This window comes from Dermacentor silvarum, chromosome 5, assembly GCF_013339745.2.
Source record: "Dermacentor silvarum isolate Dsil-2018 chromosome 5, BIME_Dsil_1.4, whole genome shotgun sequence".
Lineage (NCBI taxonomy): Eukaryota > Metazoa > Arthropoda > Arachnida > Ixodida > Ixodidae > Dermacentor > Dermacentor silvarum.
Genome location: NC_051158.1, coordinates 135,422,681 through 135,440,952, shown reverse-complemented (window position 1 = coordinate 135,440,952; position 18,272 = coordinate 135,422,681). Strand labels below are relative to the sequence as shown.

General features: G+C 49.0%; 1 protein-coding gene across 1 annotated transcript; it reads right to left on the bottom strand.

Moving 5' to 3' along the window:
* Positions 1–12,344: 12,344 nt before the first annotated feature.
* On the bottom strand, positions 12,345–17,935 carry LOC125946017 (uncharacterized). Its single transcript, XM_049668499.1, has 2 exons — positions 17,690–17,935; positions 12,345–12,690 (listed from the first exon to the last, which is right to left on the bottom strand). Exons 1-2 carry the CDS (start codon positions 17,933–17,935, stop codon positions 12,496–12,498), a joined length of 441 nt encoding a protein of 146 aa, XP_049524456.1. The 3' UTR covers positions 12,345–12,495.
* Between the last annotated feature and the right edge of the window lie 337 nt (positions 17,936–18,272).

Sequence of the window (18,272 nt, the reverse complement as noted above, 5' to 3'; positions counted from 1 at the left end):
CCACTTTGATCCTTCATCACCAACTGAAATTCACACCGATGCCAGTGGCGTAGGCTTCGGTGCTGTGCTAGTTCAGCGTATTGGCGACAGTGAGCACGTGATCTCGTACGCTAGCCGGTCCTTGAGCCACTCCGAGTGTAACTACACAGTGACCGAACAAGAGTGTCTGGCGGTCATCTTCGCAGTGCAACGGTTTCGTTCGTATCTCTACGGGCACCCCTTCACTGTGATAACGGATCATCATTCGCTATGCTGGCTTGTGAATCTGCGAGATCCCTCAGGATGACTAGCGCGCTGGGCCCTCCGCCTACAGGAACATGATTTCGTTATTTGCTACAAAAGTGGCCAGCGACATGCTGACGCTGATTGTCTCCCTCGGATGCCACTCCCAACAACTGAATGCAATGCGGACAACTGATGAATACATCGCTTTTGTGTCCCCGGAATTTCCGGATATGGGTACCGTCATATCCGAGCAGCACAAGGACGAGAGCTTACAACCGCTCTTCGCGGCAGCACAAGAGTCACCTGCAGGCAGTCGCTTTCGCCTACGCGATGGTGGCGCGCTGAATAAGAAGAGCTACTCGACCACCGGTGCACGCTACCTTTTAGTTGTCCCCAAGAACCTTCGCAGCCAAGTATTGTACGCCATGCACGATGACCCAACTTCCGGTCATCTTGGTTCCACACGTATGCTCTACCGGGCTCAAGAACGTTTTTACTGGCCTAAGATGTGGAAGGATATCGAACGGTACTTCGCCAGCTGCTCTCAATGCCAGCGCTACAAGCGTCCTCCACAAGCGCCACACGGCCTGCTTCAACCAGTTTCCCCTTCTAGCATCCCCTTTGAGCAAGTTGGTATAGATCTTCTGGGCCCTTTCCCGCGATCCTCCAACGGCAATCGTTGGGTTATCGTTTGCGTAGATCACCTTACCCGCTATTGTGAGACCACCGCGTTGCCATCGGCCACAGCTACAGAAGTTTCTATCTTCTTGCTGGCTCACGTTATACTCCGACATGGACCTCCTGGCATAGTATTCAGCGATCGTGGGCGACAATTTACCACGGACGTAGTTGAAGAAAGCTTTCGCCTGTGTTCATGTAGCTTCCGCCATTTTACGCCCTACGATCCACAAACTAATGGTCTGGTCGAGCGCACAAACAGAACGCTTGCCAACGCGCTGTCCATGTACGTCGATTCGGCACTCGAGAATTGGGACAGTATCTTGCCTTTCATTATCTATGCCTTCAATACCGCGAGACACGAGACAACTGGCTACTCACCATTGTTCCTTCTTTATGCTCGTCAGCCGCGCTACACCGTCGACACCATATTGCCCTACTTTGCTCATGACAACGAGTCAGTTGATGAGATCCTCTGTCGAGCAGAAGAAGCACGACGCCTCGCTAGGCTACGCACCCTGGCATCGCAGGAGCGGTCCAAGATACGCTATGACAGGCGTCACCGCCACGTTTACTTCGATCCTGGTGACCTTGTGTGACTCTGGACGCCGTTGCGGAAGCGTGGCTTGAACCAGAAGTTTCTCGCCCACTACGTCGGCCCCTACGTTATTCTGGAGCGCCTCAGCGAAGTGAACTATCGCATTGCGCGCCTCACGAGCAGTGGACGACGCTCGGCCAACGCTGAAGTGACACACGTCGCGCGTCTGAGGCGTTACAATCCACTAGATGACTGACTCGCCCGGCGGGCTTCGTCTGCCACCGGGGAAATATCACGAGCTCTTTCCATGGACCACGGCTGCCGCGCAGACAACCGACGGGAGCCAAGCTGCCTCGGGACGGCTCTCGAAACGCTCTCATCAACCAGATTCTTCTGGTTCGACATCAAACACCTCGTGTGTAACAATATCAAACCAGCATGTCATTATATACTGGGTGCCTGGCCATAGAGGCATCAAGGGCAACGTGCTAGCAGACCAGTTGGCCACATCAACTACATCGCAAGCTATTAATCCTACCGCTGCTATTCCCTCCACAGATCTGAAGCCTTTTTTTGCGAAGGAAACTGCGAGGCCACTGGCAGCGCCTGTGGGACGCTGAAACAAATAATAAGCTTCACCTAATTAAGCCACAGTTAGGTTTCTGGTCCTCTGCATCAAAAACATGGCAAACTGATGTCCCATTCGGTCGGCTCAGAATAGGACATACATATGGCACCCACAGTTTTTTGCTGACTGGCGATGAACCACCAACCTGTGGTAGATGTGGTGAGAGGCTGACCGTCCTCCATGTCCTCCTGGAGTGTCGGGAAGCCGAAACGGAGTGAAGGAAACATTTCTCTGTGGCATACCACTGTCATATTCCTCTTCATCCTATGGTGTTTATTGGTGAAGAACTGCTTTTTAACGCCAAATCCGTCCTCGGTTTCTTGAACGAAGTTGTTCTACATGTTATTAGCCCAATACATTCGTAGCGCATACTCTCTTCAGAGGATGCCGCTGTGATAGTAGTTGTGTATAGCATATGTCCAGGCCCTTGTGTTTCAAGGGGTCTGTTCAGGTAGAAGTGCTTCTTGCTAACTTTTATATCTTACATATTTTGTATATGATATCATTCTTTAGCAATGCATCTTTATGATCATAGTATGCCTCACTAGTCATTGTCATTATCTTACTACATGTTGATTTTACGCACTTTACAGAGACTATTTAGGCCCCTTTACAGCCCCGTCACATCTACTTCTCAGAATTCATCACTTCACTGCGAACTAACACTGGAATGACGCTCTTTGGCCATACCTGGCCCCTGCGCCATTAAGCCACACACATTCATTCATTCATGATTTTGCGTGACGTCCTTTTAATGTGTTTACTCTGTCCCCACTTTCCTCTCGTTCGTATATGAATTTATACTGGAAGGATACTGCTCCTAACTATCTCTCTTAGCACTTCGACGTGTTCTTCTGCCTTGGGATTTTGCCTGTTTGAAATTGATGAGGTTTTCGGCAGTTGGAGAGTCGCGAAGCAATCCCCACCCTTGTTTTGTTGTTTCCGCGCCTGTTTACAATCCTCATTTCACCATGGGATGCGACGCTTTTTGGCTAGCCCGTTAGTTTGTTGGATAGATTTTGTGGCAGCCTCTATTATGAAGGAGAAGACGAAGCATTTCAATGATTGGAAAATGTAGAGAGGCCGGCCGGAAAATTGGGCATCTGGCCTGCTACTCTACGTAAGGGAAGGGGAAGAGGGGAAGAAAGAGGGTCACAATGGGGGATGATACTGGGTGGAACTAGGTGAAAGGACACATTGCATAAATGTTATCACAAGCGTGAGTCCTGGCCCGTGTCGCCTAAGAAACGTGAAAAAGCACGCAATGCCTCTTTCGTCTGCCAACTCTGTGGCCCTGCGCCTAGCAAGAGGTCCTCCGACAGTGGTCTATTGTATAAATGCTTCAAGGTAGCTGCCAGTGTCAGTCTTTCCTGTGCGTACTCAGGGCACACCACGAGCACATGGTGTATTGTCTCTACAACACCACACACTGAACAGTCCGGGCAGTCTCTCCGTCCAATGATGTGCAAGTATTTGCGCGTGAAGGCGACGCCTAATCGCAGTCTGTGTATCAGGCGTGTACGAGGGCGTTGAATTCCACGCAGAACAGGAAATTGCATATCGGGATCCAGCCTTTTAAGGCGGACGTGACGAGCGTCTGGCTGGGCCCAGTATGTTCTCGTCGCACACATCAATTTCGACAGGAGGCATGTGATGTCCGGTCTAGAGAACGGCACTACAGTTTGCAGGCCAATTCTGAGGGCGCGCCTTGCTTCAGCATCGGCCATCTCATTACCATTGAGCCCACAGTGTCCCGAGAGCCATTGGAACACTATGCGGTGGTGCTTTTCTTGAGCGCATGAAAGTAGCTCGGTTATCTGCAGTGCCAGAGCCTGATATGCGGTGTGGCGCAGGAAGCATGCCAAAATTTGCAGCGTGGGTTTTGAGTCCGTGATAATGCACCACTTTTGAGGTCTTTCCCCGCAGATGTGGCGAATCGCTTCCGATTAGCCACCAGCTCTGCAGCGCTTGATGTTCAATTATAATTATAATCTAGAGGGAAACCTCGAGTCATCTGCTGGGCTGGTATCACCACCGCTGCTGTGGATGCCTTTGGTGAGGCGGATTTGGTGAAGCCACAGCATCGCCTATGTTAATACCAGCAATGTCATCCTGAGCTAAATATGTTATTTCTTTGAAGAGAATCCAGTTGGCTGATTTAACATTCCATCAGAGAACATGTGGAAAGCATTCAACCTGTTTTGTTACATTTATGACTATTGGGAAGTGGCCACTTCCGTAGGGGTTCTTAATAACGTTCCAATCAAGGTAAGGCATTAGTGTACTGGATACTATGCTCAAGTTTTTTGAGGAGTATGTTTTGTGCGCATCGCAATAATACGTCGGCTCCTTCTTATTGAGTAGACATGCATCCGAGGAAAAAAGAAAATTTTCTATTGAACGCCCTCTTCCGTCACAACGGCTGTCTCCCCACAAAGTGTTATGCGAGTTTAAATCCCCGACAACTATGTATGGCTCTGGAAGTTCATCAATGTAGCTTTGAAATTCGGTTTTCTAAATTTGATAATTAGGAGGGATATGTATATAGAGCTAATAGTAACTAGTTTATTGAACAGCACCGCGCGAACGGCAACTACCTCTAGGGACGTACGAAGTTTCAGTTCTCGGCAGGCAACAACTCTACGATAGCCACACCACCGGATGACACGGCAGTGTCATCGCGGTCTCTACGAAAAATAGCATATTTTCGGAGGAAACTTGTTTGCGTGTGTTTCAGGTGTGTTTCTTAAACACACTGCACCTTTGGATTGTACTTATGTAGGAGCTCTTTAATGTCATCCAGATTGTGGAGGAGACCTCCGACATTCCAATGTAATATTTGTGTATCCATGTCGAATGTGGGTTTTGTGCTGTGTGTTTGAGAAAGACGAGTTATTTCACAGGGCCCTTTCCGGGCGCCATGATGCGGTGTTTTTCTTGTCTGTAGCGGTCGAGAGATTCTCGCCGCTCCTTAGACGCTGGCGGCGCCGTCTGGCCGGTTGTGTCCATTGCCTCTTGCGGGGCGCTGGACAGCCGCTCTTGCGAACGGTTTGTTTGACGTGAAATCCTCGTCGCGAGGGACGAGGCCCTGGAGGCCACCAGCCCGGAGGTAGATGGCCGCTTGTTCTGAGATGGCGGAGCAGCGCTAGCTGCAGCCGCCAAGGGGGCGGACGGCGTCACCGCCGGCTTACTGTGTGTGGGCCAAACAGTCGCCGGAAGCCGTTGTGGCGCTGCCCCCTGACGCGCCACTTCGGCAAAGGTGTTCTTTCGCAGGTACACTAGCCGCCTGCGTGCCTCTTTGAACGATATGTTTTCCTTCACTTTGAGTGTCACGATTTCTTTTTATTTTTTCCAGGATGGGTATAATCGCGAGTATGTGGGCTGCTTCCCATCACAGTTCACGCAGTGTGGAGTATTCTCACAATTTTCATATGGGTGTTCTTGGGTACTACATTTAACTCAAGTCTTGAAGCCTGGGCAGTTCTGTGAACTGTGGCCAAATCTTTGGCAATTAAAGCATCGGAGAAGATTGGGGATGTGCGGTCTGACCCGGATCTTTAGGTACCCAGCCTCAATGGTCTCGGGCAACGTACTTGTTCCGAAAGTTAGAATTAGGTGCTTTGTTTCGATCTCTTTTCCGTCGCGCCTCATCTTAGTTCTCTTGACATTCATCACATTTTGATCACTGCAGCCCTCCAGTAGTTCAGCTTCAGTAAGTTTCATAAGATCAGCACCAGAAACGACTCCACGAGTTGTGTTCTTAGTGCGGTGTGGTGTGACTGTCACTGGGAGATCCCCGAATGACAATAGATTTGACAGTTTTGCGTGTTGTTTCTTTTCGCGGAGTTCCAGAAGGAGATCACCGCTTGCCAGCCTGGAAACTTTATAACCTGGGCCAAAAGCTTCAGTCAGTGTTTTTGCAACCAGAAAAGCTGAGATCATTCTCGCTGCCTTTTCTTTTTTCTCAGAATGCATTACATGAAATCGAGAAAAATTGGCAGTATTTCGGCCAAAAAACTTGAAAACTTCCTCGGTGCGCCCTCGTTTCAGACGCCGACCAGGGAGTGGGGGGAATGAACTTTTCATAAGTATACGTAAACGTTTCGGCAGCAGCGCCAGCCACCCACCATGGAGATCAACGACAGGACGCTGCAGGACCTGGAAAAGATAGGTCCTGCAAACGCCAGCTGTACGCCGCGACTATAACCAGATATGGAATATCCAAGGTTGGCTACCCACACAAGGTGAACCCTAGCTGCCTGGGAAATTGGAAGTAAAAGCAAGTGAAAAGAAGACAGGATAGATTGAAAGTGAGAGATAAAGATGAAGATTGAAGAGGAGGACAGGAAAAGGCAACTGCCGATTTCCCCTGGGTGGGTCAGCCCAGAGATGCCGTCTATGTGAAGCAGAGGCCGAAGAGGTGTGTTGCCTCTGCTGGGGGGCCTTAAAGGTCCAAACACCCGGCATCGGCTCAACCCCCAGGATCCCCCTTTCCCCAGACACGGCTCAGCCCCGCACACTACACGCGGAGGGTCCAACCCTCATGTGCTCGGGTACGCGGTGTCGCAACTCACTAAACGCCTGCTGACGGAGACGCCCCGGCGGGGAGGAGCTTTTATGTGGATTAACCTTGAACCGTTTTTCGTCTGCTCATTTGGATTCCTTCTGCAGCAGAAGCTGGACTTGCCTCCCGCAGAGTGCAACGCTACATAATTTAAAACCTATCTGAACGTTGTCTACGTAAACAAAATAGAAACTGGCTAGAGGTAGATAATAACGAAGCGTGTTCATCTTCACAATAAAAAGTTTACAGGTGAGCACGCCTCCCTGGGTTACTTCCGTTTCCTGCGTAAATGAACGCGAGTGTGCGTTGCATATTGACACGTATACATGTTTATCTTTCGCTGATGGCCGCTTTCCACCGGCTAAGAAATGTTAAACGTTATCGCTCGGCGCAGGACGCGCCTGTATCGGAAGCTTCTAGAACGTTATCGATGCTTCTTTCCGTTGCCTGTTTTCACCGACGCTTATGTTATCTGATTGTATGAGCAACGCGAATTGTCTAGAACTTTCTGGAAGACACGCGCGTACCAGGGATTATTCTGGAACCTTCGATGACTCAGGTATAAAAGCTAACGCGTTTCGCCGCTGATCAGATTTTCGACGATCGCCGACTGTGTTCGCCGCTATCGTTTTGCTTTGAGTGTAGCTTGCTTTTGTGGGCACAGGTTCGCCCAATAAACAACCAGTCTCGTCATACACAGTTTTACGACTGTTTACCGTCACATCTACGTGACATCTGGTGGAGGTGCTAATTCGTTCATGCACCGAACGCCCCCGCAAAGCCGCGACCCAAGCCCGAAACCGGAGGACGAGACCAACGTCGCCAAGGACCAGCGAGCTAGCCGTAGGCAGCAAGGATTTCTGCCGGAGTTCGGACTTCTTCCCGGAAAGACCACTGCAATCAAGGCCAAGTCAACGACCAGAATGGCAGCACCAGCGTCCCTCATCCTGCTGCAGCAACCTCAGGAGCCACCTACTTTTCGTGGATCATCGGCTGAAGACCCTGAAACCTGGCTGGAGACATACGAGAGGACCGCGACGTTCAACAAGTGGAGCGACGATGACAGGCTGCGCCATGTTTATTTTTCATTGGATGATGCTGCTCGGACCTGGTTTGAGAATAGAGAGACCACCGTGGTGACGTGGGACCTATTTCGTGAGAACTTCGTGAGGACCTTCACGAATGTCGTGCGAAAGGAAAGGGCCGAAGTTTTATTAGAAACCAGAGTGCAATTGCTGAACGAGAACATCGCGATCTTCACGGAGGAGATGACTCGCCTCTTCCGCCACGCCGACCCCGATATGTCTGAGGAAAAGAAAGTTCGGTTCTTGATGCGGGGCGTCAAAGAGCATCTATTCACCGGATTGATGCGCAACCCGCCCAAGACTGTGGCAGAATTTGTTTCGGAGGCCACAACTATCGAGAAGACGCTTGAAATGCGAGCCAGGCAATACAACCGCCGTGCACTGACAAACTACGCCGAAGCTCGAGCGCTAGGCGCCGACGACCTGCGCGAGACGATCAGAGTGGTTGTACGGGAAGAGCTGCAGAAATTATTCCCAAGGTCGCAGCCTCAGGTGACTTTGATCGCTGACATAGTTAAAGAAGAGATTCAGCGGTCACTAGAAGTACCAGAAGTTCCGGCATTGCCTCAACCACAGCCGCAAGCGATGACCTACGCGGCTGTCGCCCGTCGTCAAGGCCCCCCTCCGCGCTCCCGCCAGGGCCCCGTAACGCCGCAGTACCCTCGTCCACCACCGCCGCCGCCGCCAGCACGACCGCCCGTCGCCCAGCGCAGCTACCAGAGGAAGACGGTCATTTGGCGCGCCCCGGACCACCGCCCGCTCTGCTATCACTGCGGGGAAGCCGGCCATGTCTACCGCCGATGCCCATACCGCGAGATGGGCCTACGAGGGTTCGCCGTCAACGCGCCGCGTCCACAGCTTGGCGAGCGAACACGTGACATCGCCGACTACCTCGCCGGAGCCCAGTGGCAACCACGACGGCCCTCACGCTCGCCGTCCCCGGGCCGCTACATCTCGCCGCATCGCCGTCAGTACACCGGTCCCAACCGGGGCCGATCTCCGAGCCCTTACCCGGGAAAGTAAAGGCAGCAACCGATGGAGGTGCGGTTGCTGTACGACGCAATGCCGAAGATCCTCCGCCGCCGCCGACGACGACGATTCGCGAATCATCACGACGAGATATCAGCATGCCGCCTAGCAACAGCCTTGACAGCACTTCGCCGCAGAAAGAAGACCTTCCGACGCGACGTAGCAGCAGCAGAGCAAGCCGACGCAGTCGTGATCCGACGCCACGAATTAACCGCAACGCCAGACGCTGGTCTACCGATCTAGACGTGCTCATCGATGGTCATAACGTCACCGTTCTCGTCGACACTGGCGCCGACTATTCCGTCTTCAGTGGCGCGTTCGCCGCCAAGTTGAAGAAGGTGAAAACAGCCTGGCAGGGACCCGATATCCGGACAGTGGGAGGCCACCTAATAACGCTGACTGGAATCTGCACAGCGCGAGTGACGGTAAACAACCGCACTTACCCGGCGAACTTCGTAATCCTGCAGCACTGCTCCAGGGATGTCATCCTAGGCATGGACTTTCGAAATCAACACGGTGCAGTCATCGACTTAAGGTCCAAGTCGATAACGCTTTCAACGCACAACGCGATACCACCGGCAAGAAGCATAAGTTTCTATGCCTTGAATGTGCTTGAAGAACAAGTCACCCTTCCGCCTCGCTCCAGCGTAATGATTTCCGTCGGTACCGAAGTGCCTGGAGACATGGAGGGCGTAATCGAGGGCGATCATCACTTACTGCTCGACCGTGAAATTTGCGTCGCTAGAGGCATTGCTGAGCTACGTGCAGGGAAAGCAACGGTGATGCTCACGAACTTCAGCCCCGAATACAAGCACATTAACAAAGGCACCACGGTCGCCTACATCCACGAAATAGTACAAGCCAGCAGTGCTTTCGCCTTCGCGGATTCCAGTGCACCTGCAACGACGACTATAATACCTGAACCAACTTTCGAGGTCAATCAGAACCTTCCCAGGCATAAGAAAGAACAACTAAATGCTCTGCTCCTGCAATACAAGGACTGCTTCTCGTCGTCGTCCAAAGTTCGACAAACCTCTGTCGCCAAGCACCGCATCATAACCGACGAAAATGTCCGCCCACTGCGTCAGAGCCCGTACCGAGTTTCGGCGCGCGAACGCGAGGCCATAAGGCAACAAGTCGACGAAACGCTACGCGACGACATCATCCAGCCGTCCAAGAGTCCGTGGGCGTCCCCCGTGGTGTTAGTGAAGAAGAAGGATGGAACGCTACGTTTCGGCGTCGATTATCGTCGCCTCAACAAGATTACGAAGAAGGACGTATACCCCCTCCCACGGATTGACGACGCCTTGAAGCGACTCTACAACGCAAAGTATTTTTCGTCGATGGACCTCAAAACCGGCTACTGGCAAATCGAAGTCGACGAGATGTACCAGGAGAAGACTGCCTTTATAACACCAGACGGACTGTTCGAGTTCAAGGTCATGCCGTTTGGTCTTTGCTCGGCACCTGCGACTTTCCAACGCGTCATGGATACAGTACTGGCAGGCTTGAAGTGGCAGACTTGCCTCGGTCTATTTGGACGACGTCGTTGTGTCTGTCTCAAGCTTCGAAGAACACCTGCGGCGCCTTGAAACAGTTCTTCAAGCAATCAAAACCTCCGGACTAACGTTAAAGCCAGAAAAGTGCCGCTTCGCATATGAGGAGATCTTGTTTTCGGGCCACGTCATCAACAAGTCTGGAGTGCGCCCCGACCCTCAGAAAACTGCGGCCATCTCCAACTTTCCTCCGCCCGCTGACAAGAAGGCAGTGCGTAGATTTCTTGGACTGTGCGCCTATTACAGGCGCTTCGTCAAGAATTTTTCACGGATCGCTGAGCCACTGACGTATCTCACGAAGGCCGACGTCGAGTTCAAGTGGGAGACGCCGCAAGTCGAAGCATTTGAAGAACTGAAGCGACGCCTGCAATCGCCGCCAATACTTGCGCATTTCGACGAAAACGCCGATACCGAAGTCCACACCGACGCATGCAGCGTAGGACTCGCCGCCGTGCTTGTGCAGAGGACTGACGGACTAGAAATGGTTGTAAGTTACGCTAGCCGGTCGCTATCGAAGGCGGAAGCAAATTATTCCACAACAGAAAAGGAGTGTCCCCCCAGGCAGCATGACACCACTGGGCCAAGCATGGTCCAATGCTCGCAGAAATTGGTACGGATTTTGGCCGAATCCTGGCATCATGGCAAAGTGCAACCCGATCCAAGGTCCACCCACTGTTCGAGCCAAGATTGACCGTACAGTTTGCCATTGTAGAATCCATTGTAGTTCAAGCATAGAGCCAGTGCACAGCCATCCTGTATCCAGTCTTTCAAGAACATCCAGTGCTCAGCCATTCTGTATCCAACATGTTCCAAGAATATCCAGTGCTCAGCCATTCTGTATCCAACGTGTTTCAAGAATACCCAGTGGTTAGCCATTTTGTATCCAATGAGTTTCAAGAACATCCAGTGCTCAGCCATTTTGCATCCAGTGTGTTTCAAGCATAGCCTGTACTCAACCATTGTGTTGCTTGTATGCTAGCTTACTGCCTATACATTTAGTAGAGAAGAAAACGTGATGGAAATAAGTGCGGGAAGGAAACTTCCTGCAGACACACGCAAAGCGTAAACGAAAATATAATTTATTTAGTATACTATTTACAGTACTATTTTACTATTTACAATACAATTCTTGAACTGATGCAGGCATCAGTAGGGGTGCTCAGCTCCAGGGGCAGCAGCAGGAGGAGGGGCAGGGGCGGCAGGGGCTGCAGCAGGGGAAGGAGCAGGGGCAGCAGCAGCCGGACAGGAGGAGCCGACGGTGGACTTGCCAGGGACCTGAGGGCAAGGGTGGGGCAGGGAGAGGGCAGCAGTGGGCAGGCAATGATTCCTGCCCCGAAGGGAGGGATCATCGGGATGCTCTGCTGCAAACGTTTCTGCGAAACGCCTCTGCCTGCCACCACTGCTGTCCACAGACCTCGGCAACCACTTCATGAAGTCCTGTGCTTGTGTCAGGTCGCCCCCCTCCCTTTCGCACAGATGACATCTGCACACAAACATGCAAAGACCACAATTATTACATACAGCATGCACCGTCAAGATCACCCACAATAGAGCAGGCAAACACATTCAATAAAAGAAAACCTTCAAGAGACTTAGTGAAATAAGTTGCTAAGTCTTTAGCACACAGTTTATCTGACAGAATTTGCAACCGCAGCCGACCTTATTGAATCGAGGTTCACAGCATGCTCAGCGGCGAAATGCAGGATACGCAAAGTAATGCTGCGGATAATTAAATGCTATCGCCTTCCCCGCCATGAAAATTCTTGATACATTTACAGGATCTTCATCCCTGTTGCCTTCGTTGACATTCTTGTTTTCCCTAACATAGTGTTAACGTCATCAGTGATGATCACACCATGTCTTCACTAACCGAGACATATTCAACTGTCTCACCCGCTGATGCTAAACGTGTAAGCTGCCTGGTGTGATGCAATTGATCGGCATGCTCGTCAAGCAATTCACCTAAGCTGCCATTGGTGCTAGTGCAGAGCACACTTTCGCAATTTCTGCAAGGGCAGTGGTGACTGAGTATGTGGCTTTCACAGTAAAAAATGAAATCAGCCAACAGGGACGCCCAAATTTATTCGTTGTAGAAGTTGACAATTTATATGAAAGACACGATTTTGGCAAGGACAACCTCTTGTTATGCAAGCCATTTCGCTGTAGAGGAGTTCGGCTGTATACACAATACTTCAACAATGCAAAAGGATGACTGAGGAAGCTTTACCTGTGACTATCCGGCATAACTTCAAATTGATGAATGCCCTCTTCCCCTTCCTGCTATGAAGGCTGTAAAGCACTTGGACGGAGTGTGCCATTACAGCCTTCATGGCATACGATGCCACCTCGCGCAGTGACTTCCCTCCTATTTGCAGGAGGTGCTTGCGCTGCAAAAGACAAAAATTGCCAGAGATGTGCAAATGAGCATTGTATGCGGCAATGTTTTCAAGGTGAAAAATCTACCCAATCCTACCAGAATATAATTTATTGCCAAGTGAAGTGAATTTTTAGCTGAGTGCAAAGCAAAACATTTTTGCTGGAAGAGGTTTGTGACGCAATGCACTTTAATTGTAAATGTGCTCTACAACACCTAAGCGTTACTGGAATAAACACAAACACGAAGTGCATCAGGTCTTGTCTGTTCTGTGCGTTTCATGTTTGTGTTTCATAACCCTTAGCACAGTAACTATGTTTCATAGTAACTACCTCTCCAAGCTTTCACTATCATTTGTAAGCGCACCAATTCTACTCCCATGCAAATTCCCAATGCATAATTAGGGGAAGTGACATTAGAGTGCAGGAAAGCCAGATCTACATACGTGTGGCACAAAACAGCTTAAAGGCATACCAACATAATATTTTCAGACCTTCACATTTTGCGTTAAAGCACTGACAACCAGTTTTTAAAGACGTAGTTTTGTGGTAACCAAAAGTTAACCCTCAGCAATGTTTGCACCTGTAGCTTTGCAAATTGTGAAAGCAGCCTATCATTCTGCTTTCACAGGAGTGAGTGCAACTGCAGGTAACTGCCTACATTTTGGCCTTTTCAACCACTTTTGAAAATATAAAGCTGGTACAATAAGTTTGCATTGTCGTACAGACCTTCTTACATTTCTACAGCGTTTTTCTACCAAATACACACCTACATCATGGCTGTCTGGCCCCCGTTATCATTATTCTGTCGATAGACTTACCAAGCCAACTCATCAAAAACAAAGGCAGTGCCACTTTCACTTCAAACGAAGGCTTATCAGCATATTGTAAGGTAAAAAAATAACAGAAAATGTGGACTGAATTTTAATACTAATAAGACTACCATGAACCCCATACAATAATAGAAAGCCATGTGATAGGCCTCTTATTCATGGTAAATAAGGAACAGTGTCCTGAAAGCGTAGGGAGACGTAGACACACCCCAAGTGCGGACTTTCAACTGGTAAGTTTATTGAATGAACGAGTTTATGAACAGTTGAACTGCACATACACCTGGAAGGCAGTGAACAATTTATGACATGCACTCGTGGTTAGATCAGGTCATACTAAACAATAATGAATTAACAAAAATAAAAACCATCGCGCTGCTCCGCTGTCAACGATTTGCGCGGTCTAAAAAGGAAATTTCTTCTAGGAAGACTATTGCAGGCTGACTAATGCAACCTGGTCCTGCTTTCTGTATTCTATAGGCCTCCCAAATTTCATGCGTCAATTGGTCTGTGAGGCGAAAAATAATCTCGGTCCGAGAGAATTCTGCAGTGCACCCTCAGTCATGGCAGTACATTGCGAAATGCAAGGCGCAAACAGTGCATTTTGGTGTTCCCTGACGCCCACGTTTACACACTGCCCCGATTGTCCCACGTACACTCGGCCACAGGTGAGGGGGATCCTGTACACGATTGCAGTGGCGCAAGGCAAACACACATGTTAGTGTGCCTTACAGGGCAGACGCTACCTACTTTCTTTCCGGCTGAAAAGAACAAAACAAACCTATGCCTGCCATGCCACGATCCCCCCCCCCCCCCCCACCTCAACCTGTGCGAACGCTAGTGGATGTATGGCTAAGCGGGGGGGATCGTGGCATGGCATATATTTTTTTTCAGCCAGAAAGTGGGTAGCATCTGCACAGCAGTTATAAAATGTGCGGAGAAAGGTGCAAATGCAAAAAAAGTCTGCCCTGTAAGGCACACTAATATGCGTGTGCCTGGCGCCACTGCAATCGTATACAGCAACCCCCTCACCTGTGGCCGAGTGTACGTGGGACAATCAGGGCGGTGTGTAAACGTGCGCCTCAGGGAGCACCAAAATGCACTGTTTGCGCCTCGCATTTGTTAATTCGGGTGCACTGCAGAATTCTCTCAGACCGAGATTCTTTTTCGCCACACAGACCAATTGACTCATCAAATTTGCGAGGCCTATAGAATACAGAAAGCAGGACCAGGTTGCATTAGTCAGCCTACAATAGTCTTCCAAGAGAGATTTCCTTTTTAGACCCCGCAAATCGTTGACAGCCGAGCAGTGTGATGTTTTTTTTTAATTCATTCTTGTTTATTATTACGTGATCTAACCACGAGTGCATGTCATGAATTGTTCACTGCCTTGCAAGTGCATGCACAGTTCAAGTGTTCATAAACTCGTTCATTCAATAAGTTTTCCAGTTGAAAGTCAGTACTTGTGGTGTGTCAAGTCTCCCTTGGTCTACGTTTTCAGTGGGCTGTTCCTTATTTACCCATGAATCAATACCAAGTTGTTCCAGTTTTCCCTCCTCTTCAGGCCACTAATGCATCTTCATGTTTTTGCCATGTGGGGCGCCAAGGGTCATTTTTCGCACCTTTTGGGGAAGAATTAAAAAAATAAATCCACATTTAATGAGAAAAACATGGCTTATTTTAACCAGTATGATAGGTCATTTCTACAGAAGCGGTTTTCTCAGTTCATGTTCCGAGCAGTTGTCTGTCCCTTTACGTAAAGGTTCCGGACTCTAAAACCCCAGAAATATACTGGCAAACCCCAGAGTGCACTAAATACCTCATTTATACTAGTTTTTCTACAGCCAGGTTTCGTTTAGCTTTCTCCCTCTTATAACATCATATCACAGAAGGCAACCACGTAAGACATCGGAAGGTTTGACACTTGCTTCGACTTGCTTGTCGAAAGGACGTTTCGGCTTTGACACAGAAGCCTTGTTCACTGACTATTATTGATTTCATTTAGCCACAACAGGCATATGGCCAACGACTATGTCAGTGAACAAGGCTTCATGGGGAAGGCAGAACATATAACCCCTTCAACAACACTATTTTGGTCTGCATTACATTTATTGTGGGTTTAAACTGGGTGGGAAAAAGCATGTCAAAAAACAAAACGGATGGCAACCGAGGTGAAAAAACATTAAACAATGCTATTTCCCCTTCACGGGGGCCGTGTTCTCTATATGGCCAGCATCTGTTTTTGCCTTGAATGTTCAATGCAATGGTTCGAGCTGTTCGCAATTTGATCAACTTTCCCAACCCTTGTCATTAAGGCATGGAAAATGGGGCGAGAGAAACCATTACAATACCGTATTTAATCGCATAATGAACGCACTTTTTTCTCTTCCAAATATGCGCAAGTTGGGGGGGGGTGCGTTTAATATGCAGGGTAAAATTTTGAACGATTTGCTTTTCCGCGGCCACTTCTAAAGAAAGCCGCAATTTCGTCCGCAAGGCGAACCATCGATTGCGATAGCAAATGCGCAGAGAGCTATACAAAGTAAGGATAGTAGTTCTATCGCCCGTATAAATTTCCAAAGTAATTTAACCAGCATGGTGTCAACGCGCACAGGCAAACATGAACCAATCACACTCGATGACCGCGGACACTCACTGTCGAAATGCTGGTGTGAGGAAGCGCTGCAGCAACAGCGAGCGAAGTGACCTTCATGCCATGTATCGCTTCAATGCAAACTGAGCGGCGATAACGGAGTACGCTCAAAAGTATAAGTTGCCGTCGCACCTAGACTCAGCCTCCGACGCAGATCGTTTTCAAGATAGGGCACGCCCGGCCGTGCAATGTGCAGTTGCTGTGCCGCCTCCCTCCCCTCCCAACGGCGCCATGCACACGACGAAATACGGCGCGTTTCTTACCCGCTTTCTTCCCTCCAACGCGGGATAAAGCCGCGATCATTGGCGCCGACTTCAAAAATGCACCTGGAGTGTCCATATGATGCTACCGCTATAAAAGTAGGAGACACACGTACAATTCAGCGTCTGATACAATCGTACCCACTGAATGCCATATCGGACGCCGCATCGTACTGTGTCTCTCCTACTTCACGGCAGCAAGTTCAGGGTGTGTTTATTTCGCGGGAGAAAAACAAATTTAAAATTTTGACGACGAAAGTTGGGGGTGCGTTCATTTGCGAGCGTGTCCATTACATAAGTAAATAGGGTATTTCACTTACTCAATATGAAGGGCATAAATTCTCTTACATAATGTAGAATAGTGGTAGATAAAACAAAGCACAGAAAAACCAGAGTAGTGGAATAAAAAGTAGCAGGGGCCACAGGGTATGTGGGTTTACATTCTTAAAGTAATTGCTAGTGCTCTAGAAAATGCTTTGAACCATTGCATGAAACTGGATAGTTTAGGAGTTTGTTTCATGGGCTTGTAGCACAAGAAAAAAAAATGTTAGTGCAATGAGGCAATTCGACAACAGGTACACTAGACTTGCTGCAAATGTCGTTTTCATTACATATCCAACTGCAATGGAATTTTCAAACTCTATTATTTAGAAAACAAAACTGTAGATTAAAATGAGGTAAATACAGTCTATACAGAACATCATTGCACCCCTTTTACTGTACTGTGTCCCACTTGTTTGCACTGCTTTTTATCATTCACGATGTGCCAACTCGTCTAACAAAAAGAATTTATTCACAATTGCTCTACATTGTATCCTTCTATAGAAAGCTGCCACAGTTTGCATTTTATATCAACAATAGATTTTTATTAACTTAACGATTTACTCCTGCTTCATGAGTGTATCTCTACGGAGAGCTGTTGGAAATAACCGATTCAGCAAGCCACTATGCTAGCTCAGTGCCTATGGCGTTGCGGTGCTGAGTTCGAGGTCAAAGATTTGATTCTGGCAGTCAGGGCCACATTTCAATGAGGTCTCATTGCAAGAACACCAGTGTACGCTTAGATTTAGATGCATGTTAAAGAAACTAAGGTCCAGTCCAAATATATCATTAGAAACTATACAGCAGGAAACAAATTATTTCCATGAACTCTTTAGTGTGTGCGATGCAAAGTTCCTTCACATAGAACCCACACCATGTTTCATGAAACAGCACAGAACTTCCACATGTTACATAGCCTCATAATTACAAATAAAAGGGCAGTACAAACCAAGGTGGCAGCCGCAGCCTCATCCCGCACGGCTGCCTCTAATTCTTTAATATTGTCGGCAGGTAGCCGAGGAAGAACTGGAGGCACCGTCGACAAGGGAGGCTGAGACACTGCACGGGTCTTGTTGAGAGGCTCAGTTTCATCCAGCCTCTCAGACACGACCCGTACTTCATGCCTCAGCTGCTGCAGCTCATGCAGGACGTCCCTGTTCTGCTGCCGCACCTCCAGCTGCACCCGCAGCAGCATCGCTGAAGCACAAAAATATTTACTTTACAGCAGAAGCGGCACATTTATGGCATATTTGGTTGTTTCAGAGCACTCTGGTAAATGCAAAGTATCAGGATTTGTACAGGTCTCGGTGACAAAAATTCCTACGTATTTAAAGACTTTCAAGGGTGCTTCCAGCAATAGGAGAGGTGGAACCATTCTATTGTGTCTAATGGGGAGTACCATATTTTCCGGTCTATAAGTTGCATCTTTTATAAGACTCAACCCCTCAAACCGGCAGCTTTTCCAGAAAAAAACGTTTGTTGCATGCACTTCGACTTGCCACTTTAGCCTGAAGCTGTCACCTCTAGCTTCC

Coding starts and splice junctions, on each gene's coding strand:
- LOC125946017 (XM_049668499.1), bottom strand. CDS start 17,935: ATGCTGCTGCGGGTGCAGCTGGAGGTGCGGCAGCAGAACAGGGACGTC. Junction 12,691..17,689: donor AGGCTGCGGCTGCCACCTTG/GTTTGTACTGCC, acceptor TGTCTTTTGCAG/CGCAAGCACCTCCTGCAAAT.